The following is a 14,506-nucleotide window of genomic DNA, read 5'->3' as shown; positions in this document are numbered from 1 at the left end:
TGAACGAACGGCAGCAGGTAGGTGGAGGCCGAGACGCGGCCGGGCCGCCGGCTGTCAGACCGTCGGGTCGAATGAGGACCGGACCGTTCAACACATTTAGGCCAAGATTTCAAAATTAAAGTTCAATCTGAAGCTCAAAAAATTTCCAAAAACAAAACAGAGAGGAAAATTTAAAGTGTCTGAAGAGGAATGATCAGAGGTAAGAGGAATGATTCAAACTGGTGTGTTCACTGACGGTGATGTGTTCACTGACTGTAGGGCATTCACTGGTGTGGTGTGTTCACTGACTGTGGTGTGTTTCCTGGCAGTGGTGTGTTCCCTGACTGTAGGACATTCACTGGTTTAAAGTGTTTTCACTGACGGTGGTGTGTTCACTGACTGTGGTTTGTCCACTAGCTGTGGTGTGTTCACTGACTATAGGGCATTCACTGACAGTGGTGTGTTCACTCACTGTGATGAGTCCACTGACGGTGGTGTGTCCACTGCACATTAACATGAGGTTCTTTCAGAACCTGGACTCAGAACTTTGGTTCTCTGCAGGTTTTACTTCTGTGATTTAAAAGCTTCTTCAGTGGTTCAGATTTCTGTCGGCTCACCGATACTGCAGGAGGTTTAAAGCACTTACAGCGCTCCGCATGACTTACATTACTGTAAGGAAGAGTGTGTGTGTGTGTGTGTGTGTGTGTGTAAGACACCACGCCACCCCTCCTCCAGCCGTTAGCATTCTGCAGCACCGAACATTAACTCTTTATCCGTCACTCACAGGAATTCCGGGCAGCAGAACGTTTCCATCCCAGGACGGCGTTTAGGACACTGTCTTTCCAAAACTCTCACACTTCCTACAACTGTCCAGATTCCACAACACACACACATTCCAGAACTCACACTAATGTCCGGGTTCTCCCATCGTTAATGTCTAGAGAGTACTGTTGTCTTTTATAGTTACAATAATAATAATAATAATAATGATGATGATGATGATGATGATGATAACAATAAGCAGCTCCAGTAGGAATCAGCTTTTCCCTCTCTCGCCCTCTTGGAGGGTTTGACAGGCTGCAGACTCTGATCTGCGGATCGATGCAGCAGATCACTTAACAGACGAGGAGGCAGCGAGTCTCCGGAGGAATCACTGCCAGGAAGAACTGGAAATAGTCTGATCATCGGCTCCAGCGGCTCCGGGAGCCTCTGAATAACTGGCAGGAAGCTCCAGCCGAAGCTTCACGAGGCTGGAGTTTGTTCTGAGGACAGTAGAGATTTACACCCCGACACCAGGAGAGCAGAGCGTTCGTCCTTTAAGCTGTTTTACTTTTTATCGTCTCATTTATGTTTATGGCGAACAGAACAAGTCCAGCTTTCTGAAACGCTGAAAGCTTCTTTATTCCCCACTGCACACGTCAATAATCTACTTCTTTACAGCGAACACAATCCTGATTCTTCACTTCATGGTCGCTTATCACATTAACAACTCAACAAGGTTAAACGCCACTTAAAAAATCATAAAATCCTCTGGAGCCCTCGAAACGCTAAAATATCAAACCTGACTGGAATTAAATTCTCTAAAACACTCATCAAATCAACAGAATATAAGAGTCAGACAGCAGAAGTCCATAAATGTCCACAATGTAACACCTACTTTCATGCAATACATATATTGCATTGGTACAAAGCTGAATTATTAAATCTGTTTTTTCATGTTTTAATGTGTTCATTATGTGATCTCTCACTGCAGTACCTCTGTTCACCACCAGGGGAATCACTGACTTACAGCAACAAGAATTCAACCACCTTAAATCAGAGATGAAAACCTTCTCCTGTGCTTCCTTTACTCTCGTGGCCCAGTAGGTTATAATGTGACAGTATTTCTGCATGAAGAGCTTTTCATTTTTGATTTGCCAAACACAAAGTACACAAAGTGAAACCTCTCGATTCACACACCAAGTAGACCCTCCAGAAAAAACGACATCATGCGATCGCATGAATTCACGCATAAATCACCCTTTTGCCGCTGATTATACGGGGGTCACATATTTTCCAAAAGGGTGCATAATATATACACACATATTTCACAACTATTAGCATACTTCACAACTTTCCGCAATTTTACCGCATAAAATGGCACAAAACCCTGCATATTTATCTGCATAATCAAGCATTTTAGCTCGTATAATCTGGGATTAAAGTACGCATAATCAAGAATTTTTGCCCACGTTTTTCTGGAGGGTCTTACTAAGAAAGAAAAAATAGTTTGGTATAAATATTTCACTACAACTGTTGCTGTAATGTCACCTTAATGTCTATATAGTATAAATAACAGGACTATTTATAAGAGATTATCTCTGCTTCACCAGGAAAACATCGAAGAAAAAACATGTATTGAAAGTTAAATCTTGGAAAAAGGAGCAGAAGTACAAAGTATCCTGTTCCTCCTCAAAATGTGACCTTTGCCTTTTTTACTCTCTAAAAAATAGAAAAATTCACACAATTAAAATTATTTAAAAAAAAAAAAAAAAAGAGGTAAAAGAAGAAAAAGTAACCGTCTCCAGCAGGTCACCTGTCACTGCTTGGCTTTTCATGCCTTCACATCGGGACATTTCAATAACTGAATTCATCAGTGGTTGAAAAATGCTTCAAAATGAAAGATGAGAAAGAAAGTCTGATGTCCTGTCATGGAGTGAAGTTTTAATGCAATTCGCTGCAATTAGATCAAGTAATTGTGAAATTAGTGCTGTTGAGCGCATCTTGTTTGCAGTGTTTGTGGATGTGTGCAGGAGCGATTAAGTGTCAGGTGCCTTTCTGATCAGTTCCATGTTCCACTGCACAAACCCAAGCTTTGCGGCCACAGTGGGACGCCTGTGTCCCCCTCCCGAAACTCCACCGACACAACCTAATGCGATTTTCCACTTTGGCACGGACACGCAGAATATTCCCGCCATAATGCGATTTCCTCGGCCGTGCGGAGAGCCGAAGGACGGAGCTGGGGAATTCACTCAAACATGGCAGCGCACATGCACACGCACGTAGACGCGCGCACGCCACATGCTATCTGGGTTTTAACGGATTCTTCTGGTCCTGGTCCGAACAGGAGGACGGAGGCTGCGAGGACCAGAAGCCGCCACGGAGGACGACTCGGTCAGCGACTCAGTGAGTGAGCGAGAAATCAGTGCTTCATGTGGAGAAGCTCCATGCGGTCGCTTCACGACTCCCTGGAGGTTTACGCTTCGGTCTCAGCTTTAATTCAGAAACGATTTCACTTCTCTTTGGAAGGAAGTAACGAAAACATCACTGAAGATCACACGATTTGACTTTTTCCATTTTTTCTTTACATGTCTGATTTATCTGTTTTCAGTATTATTGAAAGCAAAACACAAAGAGAGTCTTCCTCTGTAAATAAAATGCTCGCAATATCTTTGATTATTTGATAATTACTTTTTCTGATTATTTGCCGACTGACTGCTGCTCTCTGAAAAAGAAAAAAAAAACACCACTAATGTGATAATTATTAAAATCCAAACAGCCAAACTGCTTTTGGCTCATTCAGGTGTTTTCACACTCTGCCTTCCAGTTTTTTCTGGACCTTTGTTATTAAAGCTCAATTAGAGATGAATCAATATCTGAAGGAAACTGACAGCAATCGTAAGATGTTCCTGATGTATGTGATGTGTGTGTGATAACGCTCATGATGTGTGTGTGTGTGTGTGTGTGTGTGCTGACTGACCCGCCCTCCTCTCAGACATGCGATGAGCCGGCTCGCTTCACGGAGGGCGAGAGACCGCGGCCGCAGGGATCGTCCCCCGTCGAGGAATTCCCCGAAACTGAAAAATACGCAGACAGCGACAAAGAGGTAAAGACGGGTGACGCTCACACACATGAAAACACATCAAACAGCAGGAGATCAGCAGGTCCTGGATAAACACACACTTCCTGTGGCTCTTTTAATTCTTGAAATCTTAAAACGGTGCAAAAAAGGGGCCTTTCTAAAGGTGAAATTTACAACCCAGCAACAGCAGCTTCACTGTGAGTCTTTAAGAAGTGATTTCTTTACTTTCTCCTGGTTGGAGGAAGTTGTCACATTTCACTTTTTTCTCCTCCAGTGTGAAGCAGAGCATGACCCGAACTACAAAGGCGGGAGTGGAAAGAAGAGCAGGAAGTCTGGGCTGGGGTCCATGTTTGAGAAGCGTTCCACTCCAAAGATGAGCAAACTGAAGGTGAGAGCCGTCCGCCGTCTCCTCCGCGAGGCCCGAGAGTCCCGCCTGGAGGCAGGATAACCGCCGTCTGCTCTCCGGACCGCCTGCAGGAGGTTCCCAGCCCCGAGTCGGGGGTGATCGTCAAAACAGCCAAAGACGGGTGCGCCGAGGGCCTGGTGTACGGGGGAGGAGGGAGAGACGGTATCTTCATTAAAGGAGTGGTGCCCGAATCTCCGGCGTCCAAAAGTCTCAAGCTGAAGGAAGGTAGGATGACGGCCAGAGGACGGACGCCTTGTCCTCTAGTTACAGAGAAAGAGCTGCTGAGCAGATAATGAATAGAGCTTCTTCTGAGTTCCATAAAACTCCAGATACTATAAAATATAAAAGAGACTGAATGCAATGACGTTCAAATCCATAAATCTCTTACAGTGCAGAGGCTACGGTGGCCTCTATATATTGTGCATGTTGATATTGTGAAGAAGATGAATATCTGATTTATTGTTTCTGCAGTTCTGAAAGGAAATCATCAAAGATTTCCTGCTGTAAAAGTTGCACAAAAAAAACAAAAAAACATATCATAACCCAAATGACAAATCCATGTTCCTACAAGTTCACTGCAATGTAGAATCCGATCAGATCATGAGCATTCAGTGCGTTTTTAGACATAATCTGAAGAAACATTAGTTTTAGGAACCACTGATCTGATTTTTCCCTCCAGAAATCGGTCTTGCGAGCCTAATAAAGACCATCATATCAACAGAGACACAAGAAAGTTCTGCTTTAAACATATGAAATGAGAAAATGAAGAGAATGCCGTTTTTATTGTGAACATTCAGTTTCTCAAATGAACACTCTCTAGAAACACCAGGAAGCCAAGCAGCAGCTTCTGTAAGTTTAAATATACTTTCTAGCAGTTCCACTTTTATTACACATTATGGAACCACAGGACAAACCCACACAGGGCCCAGCACTCTTGGATAATGTCTCTTTTATCTCTTTATCTTGTCAGGCAGAAAATAAAAGTCATTTCATTGTTTTGTTTTTTCTCTGTTGTTTTGTCTTGTCCCTGCAGGTGATCAGATCCTGAGCGCCACGGTGTATTTCGACAACGTGTCGTATGAGGACGCCATTCAGATTCTGGAGCACGCTCAGGCTTACAAAATGAAGCTTTGCTTGAAGCGCAAACCAGACATCTCGCAGACCGAAGCGCCCGACGAATCGGATGCGATCCCTGTAACCATTTCTAAGCTGATTCCTTCACGTCTTTGTGTCTGTGAGGTTTGAGCAGGAAACTGAGTTTTGTTTCTGTTGCTTCACAGGAGGAGGACATCTATGCTCCAGAGATGAGGGAACAGGGAAAGACCAAAAGACGTGGGGACGCCCGCATTTCCTGGCCAAAGTTTCCCTCCTTCGGAAAAGGAAGGAAAAAGAATTTCACGAGGTCTCACAGCTCCTCAGAGGCCGATGAGCAGAGGAAGCTCGAGCTTAGCCCAACCACAAGTGACACAGAGTCACCAATCAAATCTCAGGATGCGCTCAAAGGCAAGAAGAAGAACAAAATGAAGCTCTCTGTCCTGACGAAAAGGGGTCGCATCAGCTCATCCGAAGACCAGGAGACAGTGACCACGGGCCAGATCAGCAGCGACATTCAGCAGACACAAGAATCAGATCTGCTTTCACCTGAGTGCCTTGAAAGCCCCTCAGCAGACGGCCCACAAGTCTACACGGGCAAGGATCTGAAGGCAGGGGGAGATTTGAGACTGGAAGAAAACAATCAAACACTGACTGAAAGTGGAACTCCTCAACACAAGGCTGAACTTATCAGTATCGACAGCCCTTTGAAAACAACCGATCTCACTGTGGCTTTGGCAAATCCAGACGGCCAGGCTGGTGTCAAGTCCCCTGACGGCAAGAAAAAGAAGAAGGAAAAGTCAGAGTTGAAACTGAAAATTTTGGGGAAGGACAAATCCAAGAAAGCGAAATCATCACCGAAGAGGCTCAAAACACTCGGGGCAAGTCTTGAAGTATCAGATCAGAATGACACGAAAACATCCGACGTCGCTGCGACCGCTGAATCCACACAAGTGGATGTGAGCATGCCAAAGGTGGAACTCCATGTGTCTGATGGTGACTTTCAACAGAAATCCCCACAGAAAGGTAAAGAAAAAACACAGAAAAGCAAGCAAAAACAGGAAGCAAAGGCAGGAGCGGCAATTAAACTGCCTCAAGTGGGACTGGGTGACGCCTCAATCGAAGACACTATACGGCAAGTCAGCGTGAATGCTGAAGAATACAAACCTAAAACTGAGCTGCTCACCACGACCGGTGCTGAAGTCAAAGACAATCCTTACGATAAACTGTCAAAAGACAGATTTTCAGGTAAACAACTTCCAAAACGTGAAGACATTGAGATTCCAGGAATGGAGGATAAATCTGCAAAGACCAAAGTCAAAGGAATGAAGGAATCTAAGAGACACCATGAAGAAACTGTGCAGATGTCGATTGATGTTGACAGCGTGAAAGAGGCTGTTTCCAAGCTGCCCGGATACAAGCTGCCCAAGGTCGACACGTCTGGGATGCCCATCCCCGAGGAAATCACTGTGATCGATGCAAACGCACAGAGAATATCTGTGAAAACACCCACTAAGGTTGTAGATAGCAAAACCAAACATGAGACACACTTCGTAAAGTTTGACGCAGCTGCCAGTCAAGATCCCTGCAAGACCACAATCAAGCTACCAAAGATGAGAGCCGCCGACCTCACAAGAGAAGAGCTTCTATTTGAGACCAGATTGGATGCTAATAAAACTCAAAAACAACAAAGAGCCAAGCCTCAGGAAAGCCATACAGAGATTAAAACAGGATCCTATGAGAGAGAAGACATTGCCATCCCAGGAAGAGAAACGACACAGTCCTTTAACCAAACATCTGATGGGATAAAAGGAGAAAAGACGATATACCTGCAAGACATAAAGATCTCAAAAACTGAAATAATGACAGAGAAGGAGCGGATTGGAGGACTGGTAAGTGATGTTAAAATACCAGAAATTGATGGCATTGAATTCATTGACTCAGCAGAAGGTTCACCAGCCAAAACGCAAGCTAGCATGGGACTCCCGGGTGTTGAGGTTAATCTGGATGCAAAACTAAAAGCTGACGCTTCCCTTCCAGAGATCCCAGGTGAGGACGAAGCTGGAAAACACATCAGTGTAAATGTGCCTGGAGGAGATATAACCATTGATGGGTCTGAGATCATAAGTCTCGATAATGAGGGAAAGGGAGGCAAGTTTAAAATGCCGAGCATCGGCATCTCCTTACCCAAAGTGAAAGAACCGAAAATTAACGTAAGCTCATCAAAGAAAGATGCGACTGTCACATTACCAGAAGCTAAAGCTGTGGTCAAAGGTCCACCAGAGATTGATGCTGCCACTGCAAGTGTCACTGTTTCTCTTTCAGAGCAAAAGATCGATGCAGAAAAACCTGAAGTGGATATAAAACCACCGCAGGTCGAAGGTGAACTTGATGCACAGGGCAACAAGTTCAAAATGCCAAAGTTTGGAATCAAAATGCCAAAACTTGAAAGCCCCAAGTTTGACATAAACATATCAAAGACAGATGGTGATGTAAAATTACAAGATGCTGAAGCTAAGGTCAAAACTCCAAAAGCCCCTAAAGCTGATCTTACACTCGGAAGTGTTGATGTTTCCATTCCAGAGCACAAAACGAAAGAAGAAAACACTGCGATGGAAGGCAAACCTCTGAAGGCTGAAGGTGAACTCGATCCTGAAGGAATCAAATTCAAATTACCAAAACTTGGGATCGCATTGCCAAAAGTCAAAGGACCTGAAGTCGATTTAGGTTCATCAAAGAAAGGGGTCGATGTGACGTCACCAGAGGTGGAGGGAAAGATCCACGCGCCTGATGCAGAACTGAAGGCGAAAGTGGAAATTACAGCTCCTGATGCAAAAGGATCTCCATTAAAATTCAAGATGCCAACATTTAAACTTCCCAAATTTGAAGTCGCTGGTCCAAACATCTCTGCAGAGAAGCGTGATGTCAACGCTGACGGAGCTGACATTAAAATCCCAGAGGAGGGGTTACAGGTTACCATCACAACCCCAAGCATTGATGCTGTTGGTTCTTCAATCGACATAAAAGCGAAAGGACCTGACCTCGAGGGAAAAGGAGGCAAGTTTAAAATCCCAAGTCTTGGTTTCTCCAAGCCAAAGATGAAAGAACCTAAAGTTGATTTATCAAAGAAAGAGGTAGACGTTACACTGCCTCAGATAAAAGCTGAGGTCGCACTTCCAAAGACTGATATGGAGGAAAAAGACATTTCACTTCCAGATGTAAAGATGAAGATGCCAGACACAGAAGTCAAACTAAAAGGGCCTGAGTTTGACTTGGGCTTGTCAAAAGGGAAAGTAGACGTCAAAATACCAGAAAGTCAAGTCAAACTTCCCGAGGTGGATCCTGGAAAAATAGATGTTTCGCTATCTAATGCCACAATAGAGGTGAAAAAACCTGACATGGAAACACGGCCACTGGAAACAGAAGGTCAACAAGGAGGCAAGTTCAAAATGCCAAACTTTGACATAAAAATGCCAAAAATTAAAGGTCCAGAAATCGACTTGAGCCTGTCAAGAAAAGATGCAGGAGTCAAAACTCCACAAATTGATCTCACTGTGGGAAAAGTTGAGGTTGAAGAACAAGACAGCAAGTTGAAAATGCCAAAATTTGGAGTGTCGATGCCGAAAGTCAAAGGACCTGAAATTCATCTGGGTCTCTCCAATAAGGATGCAGAAGTAACAGCCCCAGAGGTTAAAGCAGATGTTGAACTTAAAGCACCTTCTGCAAAAATAGAAATGAAAGCTCCTCAGGTCGACGTCGCAGCTGACAACACTGTCAGATCATCCACACAGTTTACAATGCCAAATATAAGTTTCTCAATACCTAAAGTCACAGGGCCTGATATACACTTCGGGTTACCAAAGAAAGATGCTGATGTCAAATTACCAGCAGTGAAAGCAGAGGTAAAACTCCCAGAGGCACCTGAGACCGATGTTAAACTTGGAAGTGTTGATGTTTCACTCCCAGAAGCAAAGATGAAATTAGAAAAGCCTGAACTGGAAATCAAACCTCCAGAAATCGAAGGTGAACTTGAGGGAAGCAAATTCAAGATGCCGAAGCTCGGAATCAAAATGCCAAAACTCGAAGGCCCTAAGTTTGATGTCAGCATGTCTAGGAAAGAGGTCGCATTAACAGAAGCTGAGGTCAAACTCCCAGAGGTTGATGTAAAACTTGGTAGTGTTGATGTTTCGCTCCCAGAAGCAAAGATGAAATTAGAAAAGCCTGAACTGGAAATCAAACCTTTGAAGACCGAAGTTGAATTTGATGGACAAGGAACCAAGTTCAAAATGCCGACGCTGGATGTCACAATTCCAAAAGTAAAAGGGCCTGATGTTGATTTAAGCATTTCAAAGAAAGATGTTGATGTGACGCTACCAGAGGTGAAAGGTGAGATCAAACTACCTGAAGTGAAGAAACCCTCTGCTGAGGTGGAAATTAAAGCTCCGGAGATTAAAGTTGGCACAAAAGATACAAAAGGATCCCCGTTGAAATTTAAGATGCCAGCGTTCAAATTACCAAAGTTTGGAGTTGGTGTCCCGGGTGCTACAGCAGAAGGACCCGAAGGAGCTGACATTCAGATTCCAGAGGAAGACCTCACAGTTCATGTGGAGGCACCGAAGATTGATGCAAAAGCTCCATCCATTGATATAAAAACTACAGAAACTAAACACGAAGGTAAAAGTGGCAAGTTCAAAATGCCAAGTCTTGGATTCAAAGGACCAGAAGTTGATATAAGCTTACAAAAGACAGATGTAACATTACCAGAGGTCAAAGCTGAGGTCAAGCTCCCTGATGTTGAAGTGAAAAAACCATCAGCTGAAGTAGACATCAAATCTCCTGAGGTCAAAATTACCACAAAGGACAAAAAAGGATCTCCATCCAAATTTAAGATGCCCTCCTTCAAAATGCCAAAACTCGGATTTGGCACGCCAGGTGTTTCTGCAGAAGCACCTGATGTGGATGTTAAAATTCCCGAGGAGATCCTGACAGTTAACATCGAAGCACCAAGCATTGACGCACAAGCTCCAACAATAGAGATAAAAACTAAGGGAAAAGAACTTGAAGGAAAAGGACCAAGCCTTTCAATCAAAGGTCCGGATATTGATATTTCAAAGAAAGATGTGACAATTCCAGATGTCAAAGGTGAAGTTGAAGTTCCAGGTGTTGGTGTGGATGTAAAAGCACCAAAAGCTGAAGGGCAAGGAGGAAAATTTAAAATGCCAGAGTTTGGATTCACAGTGCCAAAAATCAAAGGACCTGACTTTAACTTTGAAAGGAAAGATGTGACTCTTCAAGGAGCCAAAGTCGAGGCTGACCTCCCTGATGTACCTGCAGGAAAAGCTACTGTAGATTTTGAAGCGCCAAATCTTGATCTTGAAACTCAGTCTCTTGATGTTAAAATGACAGGAATTAAAGTTGAGGGAAAGGAAAGCAAGTTCAAAGTTCCAAAATTTGGAATTTCATTACCAAAAGTTCAAGGACCTGAGATCGACTTCAACTTATCACAAAGAGACGCGAAGCTTCCTGAGGGTGAAGTTGACATTAATCTCCCAAAAGCCCCTGGAATGGATATTGATCTGGGAAAGGTAGATGTTTCAATTCCAGAAGCAGAGTTTGAGCTCAAACAACCTGAACTGGAAATGAAACCTCTGGAAATCGAAGGTGAAGTCGAAGGAAGAAAATTCAAGTTGCCAAAGTTCGGAATCAAGATGCCAGAAATCAAGGGCCCTAAATTCGATCTAAGTATGTCAAAGAAAGAGGCCAAACTCCCAGAGGCACCGGAGATTGATGCTACACTGGGAGGTGTCGATGTTTCACTCCCAGATGCAAAGATGAAATTAGAAAAGCCTGAACTGGAAATCAAACCTCTGGAAATCGAAAGTGAACTTGAGGGAAGCAAATTCCAGATGCCGAAGTTCGGAATCAAAATGCCAAAACTCGAAGGCCCTAAGTTTGATGTCGGTGTGTCAAGGAAAGAGGTCACATTACCAGAAGCTGAGGTCAAACTCCCAGAGGCACCAGAGGTTGATGTTAAACTTGGAAGTGTTGATGTTTCACTCCCAGAAGCAAAGATGAAATTAGAAAAGCCTGAACTAGAAATCAAACCTTTGAAGACCGAAGTTGAACTCGGAGGACAAGGAACCAAGTTCAAAATGCCGAAGCTGGGTGTCACAATGCCCAAAATGAAAGGGCCTGATGTTGATTTGAACTTGTCAAAGAAAGACATAGAGGTGACGTTACCCGAAGCAGAAGTCAGTCTCCCTGCTGCTGACATGCCTTCAGCTAAAGTGGACATCAAAGGCGCCGACATCGAAGCTCAGTCGGGCACTATGAAAGGCTCACCATCAAAATTCAAACTGCCAACCTTGAAATTCCCCAAATTTGGTGTCGCCACACCAAATGTCAGCGCTGAGCTACCTGATGTCGACAAAGACATCAAACTTGATGGTGCTGACGTGCACGTCACTGTGCCTCAAACAGATGTGAGGGTCCCCAAAGCCAAAGCAGAGATTCGTTTACCTGAGGTAAAACAGGGTGGGATCGGGATTGAGCCACCCACTGTTGAAGTTGATGCAAAACAGAAAAAACCAAGGTTCTCACTTCCCAGGCTTTCTTTTTCCAAGCCAAGTGTCAAGGCCCCAGAAGTTGATGTCAATGTTACGATTCCAGAAGGAAAAGTGGAAGTAAAAGGAGAAAAGATTGAAGTAAAACCACCAGAGTGTGAAGTAGGAGTTGATGGGCAGGGTAGTAAATTTAAAATGCCCAAGTTAGGCATCACAATACCAAAAGTGTCAGGGCCTGACGTTGATTTTAGTTTGAAAAAGAAAGATATGGATGTGACACTGCCAGAGGCTGAATTCCCTGATGTAGAGCTGAAAAAGCCTTCTGCTGAAGTGGATATCGATGCTCCAAGTTTCAAAACGGAAACAGAAGCATCTCCAATCAAATTTAAGATGCCAACTTTAAATTTACCAAAGTTTGGAGTGAGTACCCCAAGTGTTTCTGCAGAAGTACCAGATATGGACGTCAAGATAGACGGGACCAACATTGAGATTCCTGAGAAGGTTCTTACAGTTAACATTGAAGCACCGAGCATTGACACAAAAGCTCCAACAGCTGACATTAAAACCAAGGGAACTGAGTATGAAGGGAAAGGAATCAAGCTTAAAATGCCAAGTTTTGGATTCCAAGGACCTGATATCGATTTAAGTGCATCAAAAGATGTTAATGTGACTCTCCCAGAGATTAAAGCTGAGGTTGAACTCCCAGATGTTGAAGTGAAAAAACCTTCGGCTGAGGTGGAAATAAAAGCTCCTGGGATTGATTTAAAAACAAGTGATATTGAGGGATCACCGTCAAAATTCAAAATGCCGACGTTCAAATTACCGAAATTTGGAATTGCTTCCCCAGATGTTAGTGTGGATGTATCCAATGTAGACAAAGATATTAAAGTGGATGGCGGGGATCTGAAAATAAAAGGCGCAGAAGCTGAAGTGAAACTGCCTGATGTTGACATCAAGGTGCCTTCAGGCTCCATTTCAATTCCACAGGTTGAAGGGCCAGAAATTGACATAAAGTCAAGAAAGACAAGCTGGACAATGCCAAGATTTTCATTCTCAAAGCCAAGTGTGAAGGCACCTGAAGTTGAAGCCAATATCCCAAAAATTGAAGTTTCTCTGCAGGAAGGAACTGTGGAAGTCAAACAACCTGACATTAAGTTCAAACAACCAGAAGGTGATGTGCAGTTAGATGGTCAGAAAAGCAAGTTCAAGTTTCCAAGTCTTGGATTCAAAGGGCCTGAAATCGATTTAGGTATGTCGAAGAAAGATGTTGATGTGAAACTACCAGAGGTGAAGGCTGAGGTCAAACTCCCTGATGTTGAAATGAAGAAACCTTCTGCTGAAGTGGAAATCAAATCTCCTGAGATCAAGTTTGAAACAAAAGACACAGATGGGTCGCCATCCAAATTTAAGATGCCAACATTCAAGATGCCAAAGTTTGGAGGAGGTAGCCCAAGTGTCTCAGTCGATGTCCCTGATGTGGACAAAGACATGAAGCTGGAAGGAGCTGACATTAAGATTCCTGAGGAGGTTCTGACAGTGGAAGTTGTAGCACCGAGCATTAAGACAAAAGATGCATCAATTGATATAAAAATGGCTGAAACTGAAAAAGAGAGAAGAGGAAGCAAGTTTAAATTTCCAAGTCTTGGATTTAAAGGGCCTGAAATCGATTTAAGTGCATCAAAGAAAGATGCTGAAGTAAAACTACCAGAGGTGAAGGCTGAGGTCAAACTCCCTAATGTTGAAGTGAAAAAACCTTCTGCTGAAGTGGAAATCAAATCTCCTGAGATCAAGTTTGAAACAAAAGACACAGATGGGTCTCCATCCAAATTTAAGATGCCAACATTCAAGATGCCCAAGTTTGGAGGAGGTAGTCCAAGCGTCTCAGTTGATGTCCCCGATATGGACAAAGACATGAAGCTGGAAGGAGCTGACATTAAGGTTCCTGAGGAAGTTCTGACAGTGGAAGTCGTAGCACCGAGCATTAAGACAAAAGGTCCATCAATTGATATAAAAATGACTGAACCTGAAAAAGAGAGAAGAGGAAGCAAGTTTAAATTTCCAAGTCTTGGATTTAAAGGGCCTGAGGTTGACATATCAAAGAAGGATGCTGAGGTCAAACTACCAGAGGTGAAAGCTGAGGTTCAAGTACCAGATGTGAAAGTGAAGAAACCTTCTGCTGAGGTGGAAATTAAATCTCCTGGAATTGATTTGAAGGCAACTGATGTTGAAGGATCACCCTCCAAAATAAAAATGCCAGCATTCAAATTCCCAAAATTTGGAGTTGGAGGTCCGCAGGTCAGTGTGGAAGGACCCGACTTGGACAAAGACATGCATGTTGAGGGAGCAGATCTGAAGATAGAAGGACCCAAAGTTGAAGTCAAGCTACCTGATGTTAAAGTTAAAGAGCCTTCAGGCTCCATTTCAGCTCCACAGGCTCCAGAGGCAGACACTGATGCTAAATCTAGAAAGACAAGCTGGACAATGCCAAGATTTTCATTTTCAAAGCCAAGTGTGAAGGCACCTGAAGCTGAGATCAACCTTGAGGGCCCGAACGTTGATGTTTCGATTCCTGAAGTAACCGTGGAAGTCAAACAACCTGACATTGAGTTCAAGCAACCAGAAGGT

General features: G+C 43.6%; 1 protein-coding gene across 1 annotated transcript; it reads left to right on the top strand.

Moving 5' to 3' along the window:
• Positions 1–4,166: 4,166 nt before the first annotated feature.
• On the top strand, positions 4,167–11,804 carry LOC115406388 (neuroblast differentiation-associated protein AHNAK-like). Its single transcript, XM_030116389.1, has 11 exons — positions 4,167–4,208; positions 4,298–4,451; positions 5,260–5,420; positions 5,507–5,915; positions 6,606–6,787; positions 8,501–9,341; positions 9,675–9,857; positions 10,266–10,306; positions 10,703–11,077; positions 11,297–11,569; positions 11,799–11,804. Exons 1-11 carry the CDS (start codon positions 4,167–4,169, stop codon positions 11,802–11,804), a joined length of 2,667 nt encoding a protein of 888 aa, XP_029972249.1.
• The last annotated feature ends 2,702 nt before the right edge of the window (positions 11,805–14,506 follow it).

The sequence above is a fragment of the Salarias fasciatus genome, chromosome 19, assembly GCF_902148845.1.
Source record: "Salarias fasciatus chromosome 19, fSalaFa1.1, whole genome shotgun sequence".
In the NCBI taxonomy this organism is placed as follows: domain Eukaryota; kingdom Metazoa; phylum Chordata; class Actinopteri; order Blenniiformes; family Blenniidae; genus Salarias; species Salarias fasciatus.
Note: the sequence above shows the minus strand (reverse complement) of the source record. Positions and strands in the feature narration are given on the sequence as shown.